Source organism: Aphanomyces astaci (genome assembly GCF_000520075.1).
Source record: "Aphanomyces astaci strain APO3 unplaced genomic scaffold supercont1.126, whole genome shotgun sequence".
Classification (NCBI taxonomy): domain Eukaryota; phylum Oomycota; class Saprolegniomycetes; order Saprolegniales; family Verrucalvaceae; genus Aphanomyces; species Aphanomyces astaci.
In genome coordinates, this window is record NW_009798389.1 from 1 (window position 1) to 21,015 (window position 21,015).

Consider the following 21,015-nt stretch of genomic DNA (forward strand, 5'->3'; position numbering starts at 1 on the left):
TCCTCGCTGCCGTCGCAGTCGTGGCCGCCGTGTCGGCCAAGAAGTCCTCCGCCGCGGGCGTCGACTTGGACGACGCGTACATGCAGCTTTTGGCCTAAATCCACCACTACACACAAACGTATCACTGTCCAACGAAGACGTAGCGGATACGTGTGGCTTTTCTTGCATGCTTTTGATATCTTGCATAATAAATAATACATGACATGTTTTGCATCGTACGGTTGGGGTTTTGTACATACTGTTTGGTCGACGTGACACGCAATATTGGATGACTTCCAAAAATCTCATGGAAGCTTACAAGCAAGTTATCACATTTTGTGTTGCTTTTTGTATTGAAATACAACATGAAAGTCAATGACGTGGCTAGTTGTGATTTCCCGGATACTGTAAGTAGATTGGGACTACATAGCAGTACTAACTACTGTACAGTACATAACGTAACAGGTACTACAGTGGTAGTAATAGTCCTAACGTTATTACTCCGGAGTACTACGTAGTACATGTACTACTACTGTACATAAGACATACTAACGTTAGTACAGTATTACTACGTAGTACTACCTCCATCCGAAAAAGAATGTCCGACTTGAAGTTTATTCAAATCCGAAACAGAATGTCCGATTTGTTACTGGTACCAAATCCACACAAAAAGCAAGATAACGTTACTAGTATACAATCCGAAACTTTACTCTAAGCTGCAGGATCTCCATCACATCCTTGTGGACGAAGTCAACAGCCCACTTCAAACGCGCGGCTTGGTTCGCGGGGGTCAGCAAGGGCTTCACGTGGCTGGAGTACTTTGCGAAGACACCCCGTTTGCAGTAGTCATGCAACGTGGACGCTGGTAGTCTCATTGCTTTCGATGTGGACTTGAGCGTAGTACGTCTTGCTTTTGGTACTTTTCGCAGCTGTTCAGCGAGGCTCTTATATTTGAGCTTCCGGCCAGAATTATTCTTCTTCCGCGAAGAGACATCGGCACAGATCTCTTGCACTCCGGAGCAATCAACCCAAGCACGAGACCAAATGCGATTAACTGTTCTTGAATCACAGTTAACAGTAAAGAGAGAAGCTATGCGCTTCACAGTGCCGTATGGAAGCTTGCCATTTGGCAAACTGACCTTGAGGAGGTGTTGGAGAAGGTGCTGTCGCTGGGTATCGGTAAAGTTCTTCTTCTTGGTTCCAGCCAAGAAGAAGAACTTTACCGATACCCAGCGACAGCACCTTCCTTCATGACGTGGTTTGAGCACCAAATTTTCCCGCCGAGTTGGTTTTGTTATCCCTTATCAGGGTTTTGCGGATATTATCCGGATTTTCTTGAAGTCCAGTCAACGTGCATGTGACACTATACTTGCTCTGGTTATGAAGCGCAGATTTGAGTTTTCAGTCAAGATTTTGACTAAAATTGCATGGTTTTTCAATACTATTTTATAACGCTCACTCTCCTGGTTCTAATGGTATAGTTTGATTAGCATATTTTTAAAAACTTCCTGTCTAATTTTGCTAATTCATGAAGTCGAACATTCTTTTTCGGATGGAGGTAGTAGTACTTTAGTACATACTTCGAAGTAAGTTCAACTCGACCATGTGCATTGTGGTGGGCCATGGAATACAATATTTGGACATAACTAATACTAGTACTTTTGACATTCATCGGTATGGATTGTGGATTTCGCTACAATAGGAACCAAAACTCTCGCTGGCATCATATATATCCACACTATTTAAAGTTCGTCGTTCAACCACGACTGCAGCACGTTGGAAATGTCAACAATGTTGTTGGCGATAGCATCCGCACTGGGGTACGCGGATACATCTACTTCTCGTTCTGAAGTGACCCAAATAGTGCGCATGCCAACCTACACCGCACACGAACTTTCCTGAGCAACTCCAAGGTTCAACTTACACTTTTCGCGCCAGTGATGTCGCACACGTAGTCGTCGCCTATGTGCACCACCTTGGACGCATCAAGCTCGAGCAATGACAGCGCTTTGTCGAATAAGGCTACAGTTCACACTTAGCAAAGTACGTCGCCATTCAAGTATACCGCGATGTGGTTTGCTGTGTCCGTGGACAGAATCAGGGGCCACCCAGGCACGTTGAAAAGCTGATTGAAGGACACATGGGAGGTACTCAAGCTGACAATTGCCGTTTGTCACCACGCCAAGTCGGAGCTGTCGTGCCTACGATACCACGCAGAAACGGATTCAATTTTCCACCTCTAATGCGAGTGGCATTCCTACCTGCAGACGTTGGAGGAGGGCTTCGACGCCGTCAAACAACGTCGGCGAGCTCCGCGCGGCCAAGAACGCGCGCATGGACGTCGATACAACGTCGTCTGCGTTGTAGTTGACGCTTTCGGCGCACTGCTTCAAAGTGGCCTGCCGCAGTGCAGTAAAGTCTCGCAGGTCAGTCGAAGACAGCACGTTGGTCCATGTCGATTGAAACAGTGATTGAGTGATCAGAGGATACGAACGCTCCAGGTGGTCGTGGAAGGCGTGGGTGGCCTTCTGCAGGGTCTCCTTGCCGCACCTGTATCAGAAGCCATCAAGGCTGACTGTGCGAACGATGCGACGTACCATAGGGTGTCGTCTAGGTCGAATGTGATGCCTTCAGGTGCATGTTCGCATGACGGCATAATCGAAGAGGACGGTGGACATGGCACCCCGCGCGATTCTCTGGGAAACCTTGCCAATAAGGATTGTCACCGCGCCTCACTTTAGCCAATCAAATGTCTCTATTTTAAACCAGATTCATCAAATATATACTGAGGTTTGTATGGGATAAGAATATAATTCTGGTTGCGACTGGCTTTTTTACCCAAACTACTCGTTTTGGAAACGATATCTTGACATTTGTATGTAATTCAATTCACAAATAGCACTACTAAATATAATACATGACAACGTATGCGTTGTGACAGGGCGAAGATTTGGACATCGTGCCGTCTTTAGTCACTGAAGCCATCATCATCAACGATGAGCCGAGAAGCGCGCAAGACGGCGCAGATCTGGGCGTCCATTGAGAAGATGCAGAAGAAAGAGGATGAGCTGAGTCTGTCGGACAACAGCTCGGACAAGACCCTCAAACAACAGCGCAAGAAAAAGAAGCACAAGCAATCGCCCAGCGACGATGACACACCTTCGACAGGTCCTGGCAAGGTGGCTGCGACCAACGAGCCTACTAGCCTCGGCAACAACGAAAGCACCTACCACACGAGCATGTTGACGCTGCACAAGAGCAGCGAGTTCATGCGCAGCAGTCCATTTGTCCCGCCGCGGAAGAAGTGGGTCAGTCGATGGGAAACTCACCACCACCAAGGCCCCCAGGGCTCCCACAGCGAAGCCGAAGTAGCAAGGCTGGGTCACGATGAAGAGCCTCTCACCATAGCACCAGACAACAGCAGCAGCGTTCCTACCTCGACCACGTCCTCCGCGACTCTCGTCGTAGGGACAGATGATGCAATGGGTGAAGTCTTAACATCGACATCTCCACCAGCCTCCAGTACGCAGCACCTCGTGAGTCCACATCACGCTCCATCCTCTCAACTAACCCACCCACCTCATTTGGACCACCACGCGACATCGGCAGCCACGACTGTCCCTACCATCGAACTCCCAGCGCCGCCGCTCCCACAGGAGTCCCAAGGTATTCTTCACCCGCCATCCGCTGTAAAAGGCACAATCCCAAACTCCCGTCCAACTTTCCAAGGGATTCTTCCCCACGAAACCGAAGCAGAGGAAGGCGAGTACACTGCCAACAGCCCCACCAACGCCGCAGTCGCCCCACAGGTGGTTGTCGACCTTGGTTCAACCGACTTATCACCGCGTGGGCCCATTGACTCGATCGTTGCCGCTCCGTCCGTAGCATCTTCTCGTGTACAGCAGGAAGAACACGTGCCCATTGAAGGCTCGGATGGGATCGTTCCCAAGGAAATTTCCCCGTCCGCTCCAGTAGTGGCGTCCCCCGTGATGAATGCGTTGGGCTCCCGTCGCAAACGCAAGTCCTTGTGGGATGTCGGTGATCCCCGGGTCGAAGAATCTGGGGAGTTTCCCAGGAAATTGCCCAGCAATCCCCACCGACGAGGATCGGAAGGTGGGGGCTCTGGTGGCAGTCGCAGTGCGTCGGCGGATGGTCGTCGTCGGTCGTGGTCCCGGTCGTATCCGAGTACTACTAGTAGTAATACTAGCGGGACCACCTTTACCAACGCAAGTTCCAACCACCACAACTACCCACCACCTTCAGCACGGCGGCACACACCACCCCCACAGCAGCCCCCATCGTTCCTTAAACCGAGGGACCCTCCGGCCCGCTCCATGTCGTCGTCGTGGCTGCCCAGTAGATAACGAAAAGTGTACCGTTCATGTACACATACATCCCTAGGTCGGACAGGTCCTTCTCGACAGGTTGAAAGGGCACTTTACCCTTTGTTGGACAAGTGGGATGGGGTCATATATTTGCAGTATCGTGGTCACGACGGGCGAGACACTAGTATAAGGTGATTCATGTAATTCCGGTCCAGCTTGGCCTACTTTGTGAGTGCCATAACTCGTCACCCATTCATCCGATGAGGCTGCAGTATATCGTTAATGTTATCGCAGAATTTGATGCCTGAAATGGCGATGTGATTACCGCCGGTACAGTACTACGGCATACTAGTAGTACGCTGTACGTAGTAGTATTGGAGGCTACAAACAAACTGAGTATTTCCCCCAGCCATTCGCTTTTACGTCGAAGTAGGATGGTCAATAGGTACTGTATGACATAAGACAGTACTACTACCTATTTATACCTACATGTAACCAACATTAGGACTCAAACTTTCCGTCTGTTAACGTGGTTTATAGCAAGGGATACCTATGCAAGGTGTTTCACGCACCCATACATTTTGTGCGTCTACCGTATCTACTAAATAACCCCCTCTTTAAGAATCTCTTTCCCCTAGGCCCTAGTCCGAAAGGTCGTTGTTCGTCGGGCTGAACCGTCGCCGAGTTACCCATTGCCCGATTGCTTTTATCATGCTGCGACGGCTTGGCTTGGTCGTGGCGTCGGCCGGGGCGATGGCCCAAGCGCGGGTAGACTGGGTCCTGGCTCGCTCCAATCACCACCAACACCACAGCAGCAATTCAAACCAGTTGCTGCTGCAGGACGACACATATGCTATAGGGACTAACGGGGCTGACGATGACATCCGACCGGACGAGTACCCAGAGTGCGAGTGGCGTGTGCCAGGGTCTGACCGGAACGCCCTGGATATTGACATCACCAAGGACACGGTCAACGTCGACGGTCTGGACACTTGCTTTCCCAATGTGTTTGCCCACAAAGACAGTTTGTACTTTCCGTACCCTCGAAGTTCTTACCATTACGACTTGGAAGCGCCCCCCCCGTACGACTCGATCAAGCCAAACCCACACGTCCATGTCGACGTTTCTATCGACTTGAGCGACAACGCGAACGTGCTCCCTGCGGAAGCGAAGCCAACAATAGTCGATTTCGACTACAAAACGTTTGAATCGAATGGACCGACCATCTTGTACAACAAGCTGCCGCAAACGCCCGGCGTGTACCGCTTGGCCTTAACCGCATTTGACTTTGACCAAGCTGGTCATGGCTCTGTCCAGTCGCGCAAGTGTGCCACGTGCTTGTCCGTGACAGATACTTATCGCCCCACCAACACGAAACCGTCCGACTGCAGTGACAAGCCATCCACGGCGTACTCGGCTGCGGCGTTGGAACGCTACCAAAACCAAGTCAACGCATTGATTCAGTACCGTGTAGGTGCCACCAACAATGCGTGCAGCGACAACCGCTGCGACGAAGTGTTTGTCGAACGCACCGCGTTCTTTGAGACCCAGCGCACGTACCAGTTTGACAGCCAGTCGGCCGTGTTGGACCCCTTGGGCCATTGGCTTACATGCCTGTCTCAGCCTCTGTCCGACGCGGAGTGGGCCAAATTAACGACGAACCCCATCGACGAGAACGGAGACCTTGTTGTGGTTGGGGGGGATGGACCTCCCCCTTCTTTGTGTACCCGGACTTGTACCCACAGCGTCAGCTTGAGAGAATACTATACGCCATACACGTGCGACGTTGGCGTGACCTCCCCTCGCGTGTGCGAAGGCACAGTGAACTCGGGAATCGACTTGGAAAAGTGTGCGTTTTCGCAAACGTTGGCGCTGGACGGACCGACACTGGCCCCCGCCGCGACGGTGCAGTTGAAATTGCCCGCTTCGGGTTGGACCCACGGGGAGGTGAAGCTCATCCCCAACCCTACCGCTGTGTTTCCAGGTGCCAACTACAAGTTGCCGTCGGACAATTCCAAGGAACTGCACTTTGACGTGGCGTGCGAACGCACGACGGCATGGCCCCAGGATTACGACACGTTTTGCGCCAACAAGTTTCAGGTGAACGTGCACGACTTGTTCACGTTTGTAGGGGATCTGTCGACGGATGCGGCAGTCCAAGGTCTATTTGAGACGAAGTCGAACGAAATACTCGTGTTTTGGCGGGTCAAAAACACATTCGACAACAAGTGGCAGCGCATCGACGACTCGCTCGAATTGACATTTCCCCGTTTTGAGACGAGGTTGGTGTTTGAAGGGCACTCTGCGTGCGGCCGCGTCCAACAGGTCGAGTGGACGATCTTTGTGCACCGCACCGCGGCGTTGGTGACTGATGCGTGGTGGAGAAGTCTGTGGACGTGTGGGTCGTCCAAGAACGCGTGCACAGTGCCGCAGTCGGACTTTCGCGTGTGCAAGTTTCGCTTTGATCCGACGTCGGACACGTTCAAGGCGATGCTCGACGGTCGGATGCTGGTCGCTCCACCGTCCCCCCAACCACCTCCGCCCAACCCCCCCAAGCTTGGAACCATCACGTACAATGTGTACGGGAAAAACCCATCGTGTACGGGAAAACCCGACTCGTTTATGAGGTTGAACGAGGGCGTGTGCTACAAGTACGACGACGTGTGCGCAGTGTTGGACAAGTGCCAACAACTCAAGGGACAATATACTAGTGTATCTGTCCAATTGTATCGCAACACCAAAGTAGCCGTGGTATCACTTTTCAACGCCCATCGGTGCGTGGGAAAGGCGGCCAACACGATCCCCCGCAAGTGCAACACCTGTGCCACCAACGAAAGCGAGGGATGTTCGAGCGGAATCACCTGCGACTTTGGCCCTCCCCCGGCCCCCGACCTCCCCCCGCCGCCAAAACCCATTGAAGACGCGCTCGATGTCAAGATCCAGTGGCAGTTTGGAGGGTTCCACTGTACGTGGCAGTACGACACGACGGAATCCGTGGCGTCGTCGGATTGGCTGGACAACACGTCAGGCACAGAGGTCATCCAGCACAATGTGGCCCTCACGGCACTCCCGGGTGCCGCATGGACGAAACTCACACTCACGTGTACGCTGCCGTTTTCGACGGTTACACAAGGGATTGCAACAGCCCGAACAGTTACGAGATCATTTGGCATCGAGCGGTGCGACGAGCCGTGCTCTGCCGACACCCGCCGCCGCATCCAAGGCACATGTGCCCAGCTCGCATGGTTTCAAGACGCCCCAGCCAAGCGGCAGCCGGCGCCGTACCAGGCGTGCGCCGGCGTCACGGTGATCCCGGTGATTAGCGCCAAGACGTTTCCCAAGTACACGACGGCGCACGTGTTGGAAGACGAGTTGACGTGCTGCAATGGAAAGTCCCTCGAGTGCAAGTACGCATGTCGCCCGTTTCACAGCAACTTGGACCTCAAGCGCTGCTCTCCCCTTGGATGACCATGCATATGATGCATCTTGAGTGTTCATCAATACTACCCTAGTACTAAGTACTACCTAGTAGTACGTACTACCGGTTGGTTGTCCATTGTGTAGAACCTAGTTGTACCCGGTACACTATATTGATGGCGCTGGTTACGATACAGTAGTGTATGTAATGTTAACCCACTAGGATGGACGAGCGATTCATTGGCCAAAACTAGTGCATACAAATACTAAGTGAGGTCGGAATATGATCAAGAAAGGGTTGTTGAATCTGCTCTTTCTCGATGCTTTTCAAATTCTACAATACAGTAGGACTTTTTCGCCTCGATTTATCCATCAGATTTATGCTATCCGGATTCATAGTAATATCAAAATAATAATCCAAAGCAATATTTGGTATAGTAAAATGAAGTTTCATCACATAAAATTACCATTTTATTGAACTCAACGCGCAATTTCAACGCGGAAACCCCGAAACCCCGAAACCCCGAAACCCCGAAACCCCGATGCGACGGCGCAGTGAACTGTGCACATGTACGATAACCCCTGTCGATGCTTAATTGGACCTCTGAACACCACCGACTGTCACAGCCCTACGCCGAATGGCCATGTGTCCACCCTGCTGACGCCGTCGCCACAGCCCTCACCATCGCAGCGACAACCAAGTCGCCCCGATTGTGAGGGCGGTGATGGCGGCATCAGCTGGGTAAACGAATTAGTGAGCACCGCGTAGAATGTTTTATCAGAGTCCATGTCACAGTTAGCTCATGGTATGAGAATTGTACGCATGCTGTGATAATATAAGCTCAAGTGTGTTCCATCGTTTTAGTGACGAGTGAGATAATTTGCGGCGTCGAACTGCGGCATGCGCTTCGACATGATAGATTTCTACTGTAACGTTTGATTGAATGTGATGTAACAGTCGTCATGTGGGTTTCATTTGGTGCCGCACTCGTAGCAGCTACATGTAGTCAGAGTGCGGCGGCCTTTATGTGTGAATCGGAATAAATCTCATGGGTGGGGAAATTGAGATTTATCCCTGGGACTCCATTAAATCTCGCTGTTATCCGTACATTATCCGAATAAATCTCATTCGATAAATCCACCCGTGGGATTTATAATACTCTAAGTACTTCGAAGTACTTCGTACTAACTTTGAGCATCCCCACCCATGACGCTAAACCCAGAACTCTAAAAGCAGATCTAAAGTGGGACCGCGCTGCATGATTTAGCTCATTTCATCTTACGGGTATTTCACACCGGTTTTCAAACTGCGATTGAACTCTATTCGTGTGGATGTACGAGGGATGCCTCAACAACAAACTACAGGCCCTGGATCAAAGTACTTCAGGGCAAAACATGAGAACAAGTCAGTGGGCGAATCCACCATCCAAGCTGGTTAACTGTAAAACGCTAAAATCTGACTGAAAAATTAAAGTTTTAGAGTTTTAGCGTCACAGTGACGACGTTCTTATTGTAGGGGTCTGCTTGGATCCGGCACGGTCAATACAAATCGTGATATAAATGCATTATAATATGAATTTTGAGAAACTAAAACTACTGGCTTATATACGGCAACGCGCTCGTGATTTAGCACCAATCAGATTTATAAATGCTTTACATGCGTTGAACCCATGAAGAAAAAAACCATTTGAAGGCAGGGCCGCAAAACGTGAAATGAGTTCGAGTGGTTTTACTCTTTGACTCGATTTACTTTTGACCAATAGAATTGCTTTCCCTCCTTTGGAATAATAATATTTCTCGATGGACGATCTTGAGAAATATCGGACAGGAATGGACGATCCTGAGAAATAAATACCCTTTAAATAGTCCTACTACTTGACTAACAGGGAAAAATACCATCGGGATAAACATTACACTCCGCCTCGGTGAGTACATACATACATATACAGTACCGGTACTTAAATGCTAAATCCCCAGGGTTAACAGTGAATGCATCACCAGTGGTTAGGTATCGAATGAGTATCCCCTGACCACTTCACCCAGTACGAGGTGAAGTGGTCAGGGGATACAAAATCGCATACCATAACGACTCGGGCAAATATTTGCTTGACATTTGCTTCGGGCACGAACTTGATTGTATTTGGAACAGGGCATGTTCCAAGTAGATATTTTTAGCAAAATGAAAAATTGGTTCCAGTATAGTTTCCTACTTTTTTACCTCCTTTTCTGCGATTTTTTACTCAACTCACTATACCAAAAGTAGAAAAAGAGGTCCTTGACGTCTTTTTCTAAGTGTGAAAAAAATGAGGTAACAGTAAATCGATTTTGATTGGCTCATGCTATTTCTAAAAACTACTTGGAACTTCCCCACGCATTAAATGCGATTAGTTGTACATTAGGCCTTGTCCGGGTAGCGGCACGGCCTGCGGCCTACCTGCCGCTTTTCCCGACAAGAGGAATCGATTGGACATTTGTGAAGTGCACAATTGGGGCTCACTCCTCGCCAAGGCACCGGCTGCACAAAATTATACACACGACCTCCGCTACGCTGCGGTGCGGATGCTCTGTCGTCAACTGTATAGCTGATCGTTCTTCCTTGAAACAAGTTCCAAGAAAGTTAGTTTGACGGGTGTGTACAATACACACAAGTATGTCCGACATATACCGTTCGGACAAAATATGATCCCCTTAAGTCCAATACCAATGTCAAGTATATGTCCGACTGAAATTGTCGGCTGTCCGCAAAGTGATCATATTCATCCATAAGATAAACATCCATTACTGAGAAAAGCAACACTGGGACTGCTTTAATCGGGGAATTGTACTGAACCAAGGAGAACAGAAATATCTGCGAAGTTGTCTGGATGACAGATGAATTTTCGAAATATTATTTCATGTCCGATGGACATGTGAAGCGCAAGACTTTCACGTGTGAACACGAACCTCCATAAAACACCCGATACTCAAGAAAATTGTTGTATAATGTCTTGAACATTGGTGGATCCAAATATCTCGAGTATTTCGATTTTGGCAACTTTTCTTGGAAAAATGGCCATTTTGTGTCAGTTACTACGTAGTATCATGACATCGAGACCCGCCCTGAACATAAATTTAGGTTCGTAAGGAGCAAGTCTGTATAAATTGTCTCTTAACCCAATTAGCTTATGCTTTGTACCGGTATACTAGTAACTAAGTATTAATAAACATGGTAACGTTCACAAAACAAAAAGCATGTCTCAAGTGGTGCTTTCGCCAATCAAGGTATAATTCCCTCATTTACTGTAATACAGTTTCACTGTTGTTTTCTCAGTACTGTAAACACTGCAATTTGAGTGTTTCTATGGAACTTTGTATGCTCGGCCCACCTCACCTCTAACTAGGGGTTAAGTGCATTTCAGTGGTTAGTGATAGCTAACCACTAGCGATGCATTAACCCCGGGGATTTATCATCGGGTGTACTCACCGGGGGTAGGACGGAGTCCCAGATTACAGAGTTACTGTGAAGAAAAGGTATATCCGGATGTGATAATTCCCTCATTGAAACAGTATTTCGGGTCAAAACAACAGTGGAGCTGTTTTACAGTGTTAATGAGGGAATTATTTCCCATCAAGCCTCCCAAATTCAATCGAGCCTTGTCGGGACACTTGGCCGTTTATATTATTGGAGTTAATCCATTGGGGAAGTACATTGGGGAGGTACATTTCTTCGTTCGGTGAGTACACGATTGTAACGTTATTGATTTAAATTCACGTACCTACGAGCTTTAGCTACGTACTTACCCAACGGATTAACTCATATTATTGCCTGAGTTTTAGCCTTTACTACCTCTGATTGAAGATGATTGATAGGTTTCACTTTGTTGAGGCTTGAACAATTGTATCTCACTGTCAGTCAAAATAGGTTATTGCATTGACAATGGGTATACATGCCATGTAAAGAATTTCACTAGAAATCCAATTTTAATGATCAGAGAGTCGTGCACTTAAAAGCAACCTCGTCGTAGAATACAGCTTTCGTGTCTCTCACGACCGGGATTTCAATTCTGAAAAGTGCTGGATGAAGCCGAAAGGTTTGGCATTCTTCTGATTATTTAATCGGCTTGAATAGACTTCAGCTTGGCGTTGATTTACTTCAATTTCCACTCCAGTCAAGGCAAAATAGGACGGACGGTTTAAGTGATTCGATTGGCTATTCAAAACTTCAAGCAATTCCATTGGCCAATTTGAGTGCACATAAACTGGCCGTAACACTGTTACCTGTGTACGATTAATAGTACTATTGTATGTGTCTGTCAGAATCAGGCACGACATAAGTGGCTCGAAATACATGAGTTTTCATCCATTTTAAATGAAATTGGTCATTAAAAAAACTGCGAATCGATTCTAATAAGTTACCCATTCGAAGTGTCGTTAGCAGAGAATGTAATCTTGGTGCAAATCGGGTTCAAATATATACCAAATGAGAAATATTGCTCGAAAGTTATTAGGGTAAAATTAAACCGTTCTGATTACTATTAATACTCCGTAGTAGACAAAAGGTCTGTTTCCTTGTTCAAAGTACCATCTTAAGGAGTTTAACGTTTAGGTTTTATTTATATCCGTTATCTACATTGTATTGGTCGCGACCACAGACTTTTGGGCAGGCGACAGTTGCGCACAGGCAAGAGGATGAGCCTGGCATACAGGTAGAGTGAATGGCAATCGCTACCTCATGTGTCCGGTGTCGCATCGTCGGACCAGGACGGCTGTGCGCAACTGTCGCCTGCCCAAAAGTCTGTGGTCGGCCGCAAAACGTGAAATGAGTTCGAGTGGTTTTACTCTTTGACTCGATTTACTTTTGACCAATAGAATTGCTTTCTCTCCTTTGGAATAATAATATTTCTCGATGGACGATCTTGAGAAATATCGGACAGGGATGGACTATCCTGAGAAATACCTCTATTTAAATTGGGGAATTACTCCTATTTTCTCATGGGATATGAGCCTCTTGCAGACTTGCCAAAACGTATTAACGTTTGCCATCATTTTGACGCGGTGTCATCCAGTAGCAACCCTTGGTCCACCAAACAACGCACTCACAAACCTTCCTGATCAGAAGCGCCAATACACTTTGGTATATACAATAACACATTGCCATATCGCGGTGCACAGTAGTTCATTTGCATCTCTTCCCATCACGCAAGCCAACGAGCGTCACCTGTGGTTCTCACCATTTTGTCAAACTATGTCCATGGCCTGGTTCGCGTCGTCCGTAGCAGCCGTCCTCGCCATTGTCGTGCCACACAGCTCCGCCCAAGTTGCCGAGGACTTCTGTACATCGCTTCAGATGTGCGTCGCGTACGGCAAAGTCCCATGCGACCGCAACATCCAGCACTGCCCGCCTTGCATTTACATTGACACGAAGGGCCAGACGTTGTGCTATGACCAAATCACAGGCACGAAACTGTGTCCATTTCTGAACACGACCGCCGACTGCAGCGGCGGCGAGACGTCGTCGGTGCCACCCCTCCGCAACAAAACACCAAGCATCCACGGGGATTCGACTACTCTTACGCCACCTCGTCCACACATTACATCCAACTCGCAAACCACAGTCGTCCGGGAAGAAGAAGACCCTTCGTCCTGGAATGGTCTGAGCATTGGGCTCATGGTGGTTGTGGTGGTGCTGGCGTCCGCGCTTGCCGTCGCTGTGTTCAAGTACACGCAATACACCAAGTCAAGCGCCGCCCAGCATCATCATCGAACGCCGTCCATGCCCATACATGGCGTCAAGAATTCGTGCTCTTCGTGCTCCCCGCCCGACTACCAAGACCCAACTCCTTTCACGCTCTACCCACCAAGCCCGTCGCCCCAACTACACCTGTCGTCTACCATGACAACCACCATGATGACCACGCCACTGGTCGTTGGGTATTTCGACACCCTGAACAACACCAGCAGCATTGCCTCTAGTCGGTCCGTGTCGTTGTGTCACATCATGGAGTCGCCACGGGAAGACGACAACCAAACCCTTATCCGGCCATCGGGGGCGTTTTGATTGATATGAGTAGTACGAATTGTAGTAGTACTACTAGTAATACTAGTAGTAGGTAGATTAGGACGACACGACAAAGAGACGAGTGAGTCAGTTAACGCAGAATGTTTGACGACGTGCTCATCCGCCAGACAGGGGAGGAATCTTGCGAGTAGCCCCCCCCCAGGGTCATTGGCTCGCCGAGCACGGGTGTGTGCAGTCGGTTGATGGACGTAAGGTAGTCGTTGGTGTTGTTGCCAGGGTGTGGTCGCTGGTTCTGGTTTTGACTGTGAAACACGTTAGACCCAATGTGCACAATCTCGCGGTTGTTGTGGTAGTGGGGCCGTTTCGGCTCGCTGAATATGCCACGACGGCTGACGTTCCGGCTTCGTTTGATCCACATGACCAGCATGACGACGATCGCGGCGGCTAGAACGACCACAGTCACGACCAGGCCAACGTTGAGCGAGGACATGCTGCCGTGGGAGGCGGCGGCGGCGGCATCCATGTCGGGCGAGGCGGTGGTGTTGACGAAGTATGTCGATGCGGTTTTGTTCTTGGGGAAGGAATTACTAGTCTTGTTCACCAACACCAGGCTCGACGATGTATCGTTTGACGTGCCTGTGGGAGATCGAGTTCAGACAATGACATACAAGGTGGTGGTAGGGGTAATCACTGGCGGGGTGGACGGACAATCGTACGTACGTACTGCAATCTGCGGTGGTGTTGACAAACGGGCACAACACGGTGCCAGTGATGCGGGCGTAGCAAAGGGACCGTCCTTTGGCGTCAGTGTATATGCAGGGAGGGCACTCTTGTGAGGCGCGGTCGCATGATACTTTGCCAAACGCGAGGCAGGATGCCAACGATGTGCATATAGGATGGATAAGGGTGACGTTGGAGCTGTTTAGGTTGCTCATCGGCCGGTCGGTTGTGGGTGGAAATGACAGTGAGTAGAGAGGAGGTTAGACCAGCTGATCGGGCACGGAAACCATGTGTCTGATCGGTGTTGGATGAACGCACACTGATGCTGTCGGTCACAATAATACTAGAAACTTCAGTAGTAGAGTAGCACCCGTTATTAGAGACTGCGTAACCTCGGTTAGTTAACCCACTGTAGTTGAACTAGTTGTGTACGTATATGCGATGCTACAAACTGCCAAGTCGAAGTCTGGTAGTTAACCCATTGTGGGTGGGGGGAGTAAGTAGTCAGTTTAACGAGTTGTACATATGCGATGCTACTGTACAACCTGCCAAGTCGAAATCAATTTTGACCAAAGTGCGTTTTTTCATCACGAGAATCATCATGGTCAAGTACTACTAACTACCGGTAGTATGTTGGTTCAGTCTCTGGCCAATTTTGACATTGGACAAGGAACAAAATCGTCATCCCAACACCTTGTAGAAAGGCTATGCGCTTTTCCATAGTTTGTAGTCGCGTTGGCATTGCACAAGATTGTCACTGGTAGCCGACACCATCTTCACGCACTGCATAACTGTAAAGGTGTGGCGAATGAACGCTTTAGTGTTAGTGCAAAAGGAATAATTCCCTGTTTACCACAGTTTCATTTCACAGAAATCCCTTTGACAATGTCTATTACTAGTAATACAATAGTAACGTTAATATTAAGAGGGAATTATGCTATCCGGATACACTCTCTAGCCTTAAACCTGGGACCGCGAGTACGCATAATGCTAACGTTAGCTGTAATATCCCCGGGGTTAACTGCAACACCAGTCGCTAACCGCTGAGATGCATTTAACCCCAAGTAAGTGGTGAGCTGGTCAGGGAGCAAATAAACACGCGTGAGATGTAGAAAAGAAACAATACCACTGTTTTAATCGAGGAATTGTTCTGTAACGTTACTCAAAGGTAGTTCTGTACGTAGTACAGTATGTAGAAACCCGAAACTGTATGTATCCCTGTACGGTACTAATACATTATTATTGCCGCCTATCATTTCACATGTCATGGGCAAACAACACCAATGCTTCCAACGGACAATGACAGGTCTCGGTCGGCCTATATCGCGCATAGCTACTTTTTACTACGTAACGTTAGTACATAAATATCCACGGAACTACTACACCGTTGAAGCGAAGTTTCTACTCCGGCGTGTGTAGAGTTGTGTACTATGGTCTGGAAGTGTATCGCACCAGCCCACTGCAGTCGATGGTGATGTGGTCTCGAGCGCCACAGTTGCCGCAGCGCCAATTTCGCCTGGCCTTGGAGCCTGCTTGATGGGAGTGATGGCGGCTGGACACAATCCCGAGAATGTGGCCGTCGCCGTTCCATTCGTAAATGCCTTGGTGGCGCACGCCGTTGCGTACCGCCAAATTCTCGTCCTTGCAATCCATGATAAATGTTCAACTGGTTGGTTTTGCTTGTTTTCACACACGAAACATTTCTACGTCACTACCACTGTCCGAGAATAAGTGCCCGATCAGTGATTTTACCAATGGGAATACTAGTATTCTGAGGATATGATCCAATACTTCTATTGGAAATATATTCAAGTTTTTGCAAATGAGCAGACATGCACTACCGGTAGGTACAAACCAGAGTGATTTGAGTGCACCCGTTAAGTACTGTATTGTCGAGTGGGTATGTGGTGAATACTGTAACTCCTTTATGAGATCTGCATCATGCTGGGTCTTGAAGCGGTAGGGTTGCTTTGTCTATAGCTGACCTGCTTGCCGTGATGCTATGGTTGTGAGCGTGTTTTAACGATTTGTCCAGTCAATATTTTTGACTGGAAATTTATTTGGCTGAAATTCCCAGTGGATGCACCGAATTTTCTCACTGGAATATTCCCATTTGCACAATCTCTCGTTACAATGAAGTTGAAATACTCGTCTCCGAAATGTTCCTATTGTGCACGATTCGTGCTGACGGTGCCAACCCTGGGGTTCCTCCACCAAGATGCGCACATACTAATAGTGTAAAGTACTATTAGTACAAGTAGTAAGGACGTGTGTCTCCGAAACATAAAATCGTTCCTGTCCATACTTTTGCTCGTACCAAACAAGTTTGGCTATTGGAGGTAACGAACGTTACAATAGCCAAACGTGGCTTTGAGTTTTTGGAAGCACGTTTGAGATAAGATTTAGGGTTGTGGAACTCATCTGAAATGTGGCAAAAGTAAAACTTTCGGTGAAGAATTCAAGATGCGGAAATGAAATATTCACAACGAAGTAAGAGATTCAGAAAACGTTACGGATATTAACCGAACGAGACATCGTTATTTGTCCGGATAAACAAGTCCTTGTCCCGGATAACCATTTCAAGAGTCATGTTTCGACGAGTGATTGGCGCGACGTCGACGTTGGGGCGACGGACGTATGCGGCTGGACCCTCTGACGTGGCAGCACCACCGCTGCTGCCACCAGTGAAGCTGAATCTTGGAAACTTTGACATCATGGTCGCTGTACGTATAGCATCGTTCATGGTTTGATGAACAGGAATTGAAATGATATCCCAGGAGCTGCGAGCCGTGGCGCAACTGCCTCTGCGGTCGTCACCGTCGAAAAAGAAGACGGAGATGCCAGACACCCAGTTCCTCAAGGCCATCGGTCGACATGATTTAGTCCATGCCATTCGAAAGAAACACGGCGGGTTTGTGGCTGTGGCCGAACGGCTTGGGTGGCACATTGAGACCACCAATGCTCGGGAGTCGCATATTAAGTTGGCCACGCGGGAAAAGCGACGAACCCAACGACTGAAGGAGCTCCAGAAACATAAAGTGTTTTAGCATTCATATGCATAAATTGACGAATAATTGTGTGCATGTTAGTTACTGTGTGGTTGCCGTCAAATCAGCTCCAAATACAATGGCTACATGGTACTAGTAAGCATTGCTTACTAGTACCATCAAGTGCACTAACCATGTAACGTAGCCGTCATGTACAGTAAGTAATATGGTGCATTTCAACTAAAGACTACAAAAAAATGCCTTGTCTTTCGACAGCTATTCCAACTTTGTATAGATATTTTTTAGGAAAATAAGCCGTAATAACGATAGAACTGGTCAAGACCAACAGAAGTTACGGTTCAAAATTTCGATTGGTGAAAAATTGATCGAGTAATAGAATTTAAACCAACCAGCCTTTTTGTATGGAAATATATGGAGCCAGGCACATTTTGGCCGAAAAGGAGCATCAAGTATATCTTGGTCTTTGTATACAGCACTTATCCGTATGAACGTTTCGATATTGTATTCGGATTATTCAGGATGTTTAACCTATTTACCAGATAAAAAAACGAAAGTAAAATAATTTAACGTCAACATTACGGGGGTTTAACTGAAATAACCGAGGCGTTTAATAGTAAAACGTCTCCTCCTGAGGATGGCCGATCTGTAGTCTTTAGATGAAATGCACCATAAGTAACTTAATAGTATGTCAATAAAAAGTCGACAACGTTCCTGCTGTACTAGTATTCTGTAAGCTTACATGTTAGGCCTGTTCCAAGTAGATATTTTTAGCAAATGAATAAGTGGTTCCAAGTATTGTGCTTTTCATGTAGTTTGCCCGTTGTTTCACTGCGTTAAACAACCAGACGTTTAAAATAATATAAGCCCGATTCAAGACAAAAACAACGCTAAACCCAAGTTCCGCATTTCAGCAGAATAAGACAACCCTTACTTTATTTCAGTTGCTAACTACTCGAGTTGCAGCACCAGGCCAACTTACGCCGTACAACCACCAGTTCATCACGATGCATACCGAATTAGGATGTGAAATGGGAGTACTATACATCGTTAGTCGTAGTGCGCCGTTGCCTTCCCCACGTACAGTGCTAAGGTTAGAGCACATCAAGAGTTGTAGGTGTGGCATAGCTTTGAATCATTGGACAGAGCGACGACTAGCCCAACTATATCCGTAACGTTATAAATTAGTCGGAGTAGTTAACGTTTGTAGTGATCACGGTTGGGAGGTCCTGTATGTGGACATAGCTGCTTCAGTTTCATTGCGGCAAGCACCTTGACATGTTCACGTAACACAAGTTGTTTGCCAGAAATGACATTGGCTTATATAGTAGCAGCAGCCTATCAAATACATCTATTCTACCAACGGGTAACCATTCGTTATTGGTTAGTAATGAAAACGGCAGACAACTTGCTAGTAAAACTACCTTCAACCAACCAATCGTCGCATTCGATCACGTAACTTTAAACAACGCACCCAACCGTTATTCAAGTTACTTTAGACATTATTTAAGCCTGAGAAAATTTTAAACAATGAATTTAACCCTGGATTTGCCAAAAAAGGTGCAAAGCATAATATTAATATTACAGTTTTCTACTAGTACTTTTTTACCTCTTTTTCTGCGATTTTTACGCAACTCACTGTACCAAAAGTAGAAAAAGAGGTACTTGACGTTTTTTTCTAACTATAAATCGTGAAAAAAAGTGATAAATCGATTTTGATTGGCTCATGCTATTTCTGAAAACTACTTGGCAATAATAAAAAGTCCACAACATTCCTGCTGAAATTCGGATCGTCCGGATACTGGAAGTTGATCCAGGGCAACAACTTGTATGTTTGCGAAACAATCATCCGGATAATCGATTTTTCCATCGCTTCGATTGCAAGAACACTGACAAGATGCAATCCCCCGGCACAATTCCGTCCGTGGAAGCGCTGATGGCCGAGGACGACCAAGCGCAGCACACGGAAGGAACTGTGACAGAGAACGAACACGGGGATAATGGTGATGGCACATGGGTGAGCCCCGTGAACGAGCTAGACTCGGAGTTCTCGTCGCTGATCCTCGACCCCACGGCATCGTCGTCGTCGACTGAATCGCCATCCTCGATTGGTATCTCGCCCATGACGTTACACTGGCTGCAGCATACCCTTAACGCAACGTCTGGGTCGGGGACGTTTAGTGCTCTCACCGAGTTCGACATCGCCCTCTTGTCGCCATGTACGTACATGCATGCACCACTACCGTCAAACACGTCATGTAGACGTGCCTCCTCCCATGTCGTCGAATGCAGGCATGGTCAAAGACGAGTTCCGTGGGGAGGCGATTGATTGGAAGTCCTTCAACGAGAACAACTACGACGACCACCAGGCAGACACGTCCCCTGACCAGTGGAAGGACATTCCGCAGTTTCGACCGCCCGTAGCCGCGCCTGGCCCTCCACCCCCCACGGAGCAGCCTTCCCCGCAGTCGGAAGGACCCGTTCAGAAGCTGCTCACGTCCACGGTGTACAACATGTGGCCGCAGAACAGCGTCCCGTCAAGCGCTTCCCAACCTCAACCTCCCATGATACCACCAGCTTCTGCATACGATTCCAACAAGCGAAAGGCCATCATCTCGCCAGAATTTGTGCAGTATGAGAGCACTCCTGTCCCCCACGTCCAGCCGACGCGGCGGCCTTCGAAGAAAGTTCCTTCGTCGGTCGTCGTAGTTGCCGACACGAAGCCAGCTAGTGGGTTGTTGGCACCAATCACGGTACCCTACCATGGGGAAATTGGGAAATAATCCCAACGAATCGTAGGAATCTCCCGACTCGAAAGGCACTATCCGATGCAAATGCACGGGAAAATGCCGAAATGCCCGCTGTGCATGTGTCAAAGCGGGCCAATTGTGTGGCATCGAGTGCAAGTGTTCCCACTGCGCCAACCCATTCGTCCCCATGCATGCTGTACGTCGACATAAAACGATATATATATATTGTTTGTTTTGTCTGTATCGATTGAATATAGATTTATATATATATATATATTGTTTGTTTTGTCTGTATCCATTGAATATAGATTTATGTACAAATATATATATATTATATAAGAGTGGGAACCGTGTTGATCAGATATAATATGGCCTTGAGCATTATATATATATATATATGACCTTGAACGTTGTACGCCAACTCATTTGCCCCCATGATGCTGTACGTCAACATAACGATTTATATATATATATATATTGTTTGTTTTGTCTGTATCCATTGAATATAGATTTATGTACAAATATATATATATATAAGTGTGGGAACCGTGTTGATCAGATATAATATGGCCTGAGAGCATTATATATATATATGACCTTGAACGTTGTACGCGTGCTTCTGCACCCATTGGCATTGATCTTGGACTTTGTATGGTATAGTGGGGCATTGATATTTCGAAAATCATGACGGACAAGTGCCTGATGCAGAATTTCAGCCGCATCAAAGACATGGACGAAGTGCTGGTGTCGCTGGTAGATTTGGAATGCCCATGCGGTGCACCTACGGTAGGTGTAACTTCCGTGCTCTATACTAGTAGTAG

The 21,015-nt window shown here is 47.7% G+C and overlaps 8 protein-coding genes across 17 annotated transcripts in view; 4 read left to right on the forward strand and 4 right to left on the reverse strand.

The window, feature by feature from the left end:
* Positions 1–1,570: 1,570 nt before the first annotated feature.
* Positions 1,571–2,679, reverse strand: H257_17882 (hypothetical protein). 4 transcript variants are annotated; one of them, XM_009846834.1, is made up of 5 exons: positions 2,577–2,679; positions 2,241–2,529; positions 2,045–2,180; positions 1,904–2,001; positions 1,599–1,856 (listed from the first exon to the last, which is right to left on the reverse strand). In XM_009846834.1, the coding sequence occupies exons 1-5, from the start codon at positions 2,633–2,635 to the stop codon at positions 1,722–1,724; spliced, it is 717 nt and encodes a 238-aa protein (XP_009845136.1). In that variant the 5' UTR covers positions 2,636–2,679; the 3' UTR covers positions 1,599–1,721. The 4 variants fall into 4 exon arrangements, with proteins under 4 accessions (XP_009845137.1, XP_009845136.1, XP_009845139.1 ...); XM_009846835.1 differs by having other exon boundaries at positions 1,571–2,001; XM_009846837.1 differs by having other exon boundaries at positions 1,904–2,180.
* A 138-nt stretch (positions 2,680–2,817) lies between these two features.
* H257_17883 (hypothetical protein) lies at positions 2,818–4,612 on the forward strand. Its single transcript, XM_009846838.1, has one exon. The coding sequence runs from the start codon at positions 2,976–2,978 to the stop codon at positions 4,341–4,343; it is 1,368 nt and encodes a 455-aa protein (XP_009845140.1). The 5' UTR covers positions 2,818–2,975; the 3' UTR covers positions 4,344–4,612.
* A 303-nt stretch (positions 4,613–4,915) lies between these two features.
* H257_17884 (hypothetical protein) lies at positions 4,916–8,000 on the reverse strand. The gene has a single exon (XM_009846839.1). It carries the CDS (start codon positions 7,520–7,522, stop codon positions 6,950–6,952), a length of 573 nt encoding a protein of 190 aa, XP_009845141.1. The 5' UTR covers positions 7,523–8,000; the 3' UTR covers positions 4,916–6,949.
* A 4,951-nt stretch (positions 8,001–12,951) lies between these two features.
* H257_17885 (hypothetical protein) lies at positions 12,952–13,758 on the forward strand (the record flags this gene model as incomplete). Its single annotated transcript, XM_009846840.1, has 1 exon — positions 12,952–13,758. The coding sequence occupies one exon, from the start codon at positions 12,952–12,954 to the stop codon at positions 13,756–13,758; it is 807 nt and encodes a 268-aa protein (XP_009845142.1).
* A 91-nt stretch (positions 13,759–13,849) lies between these two features.
* H257_17886 (hypothetical protein) lies at positions 13,850–14,747 on the reverse strand (the record flags this gene model as incomplete). The annotated part of the gene is made up of 2 exons (XM_009846841.1): positions 14,444–14,747; positions 13,850–14,355 (listed from the first exon to the last, which is right to left on the reverse strand). Exons 1-2 carry the CDS (start codon positions 14,652–14,654, stop codon positions 13,850–13,852), a joined length of 717 nt encoding a protein of 238 aa, XP_009845143.1. The 5' UTR covers positions 14,655–14,747.
* A 652-nt stretch (positions 14,748–15,399) lies between these two features.
* Positions 15,400–16,092, reverse strand: H257_17887 (hypothetical protein; the record flags this gene model as incomplete). Its single annotated transcript, XM_009846842.1, has 2 exons — positions 15,400–15,429; positions 15,892–16,092. The coding sequence occupies 2 exons, from the start codon at positions 16,090–16,092 to the stop codon at positions 15,400–15,402; spliced, it is 231 nt and encodes a 76-aa protein (XP_009845144.1).
* A 935-nt stretch (positions 16,093–17,027) lies between these two features.
* Positions 17,028–17,522, forward strand: H257_17888 (hypothetical protein; the record flags this gene model as incomplete). Its single annotated transcript, XM_009846843.1, has 2 exons — positions 17,028–17,162; positions 17,217–17,522. 2 exons carry the CDS (start codon positions 17,028–17,030, stop codon positions 17,484–17,486), a joined length of 405 nt encoding a protein of 134 aa, XP_009845145.1. The 3' UTR covers positions 17,487–17,522.
* Positions 17,523–19,314: 1,792 nt separating this feature from the next.
* The window catches only part of H257_17889 (hypothetical protein), a 4,094-nt gene continuing 2,393 nt past the window's right edge, over positions 19,315–21,015 (forward strand). For 2 of the 7 annotated variants that reach the window (XM_009846848.1, XM_009846846.1), the window contains exons 1-2: positions 19,315–19,663; positions 19,707–20,197. In XM_009846848.1, the coding sequence (XP_009845150.1) occupies positions 19,342–19,663; positions 19,707–20,197 (813 nt within the window). In that variant the 5' untranslated portion in view covers positions 19,315–19,341. Of the gene's footprint in view, positions 20,198–20,243; positions 20,391–20,854; positions 20,981–21,015 lie in introns of all 7 variants that reach the window. The other 5 variants (XM_009846847.1, XM_009846845.1, XM_009846844.1 and 2 more) reach the window with 4 other exon arrangements.

Bases quoted from the DNA above. Each gene is read 5' to 3' on its own strand.
- H257_17884 (XM_009846839.1), bottom strand. From the start codon at position 7,522: ATGCGGCGGCGGGTGTCGGCAGAGCACGGCTCGTCGCACCGCTCGATG.
- H257_17883 (XM_009846838.1), top strand. From the start codon at position 2,976: ATGAGCCGAGAAGCGCGCAAGACGGCGCAGATCTGGGCGTCCATTGAG.
- H257_17882 (XM_009846834.1), bottom strand. From the start codon at position 2,635: ATGCCGTCATGCGAACATGCACCTGAAGGCATCACATTCGACCTAGAC. The intron at 2,181-2,240 runs GTAGGAATGCCA...GTGGTATCGTAG, and splicing joins CCCTCCTCCAACGTCTGCAG to GCACGACAGCTCCGACTTGG. The intron at 1,857-1,903 runs GTAAGTTGAACC...TGTGCGGTGTAG, and splicing joins ACATCACTGGCGCGAAAAGT to GTTGGCATGCGCACTATTTG.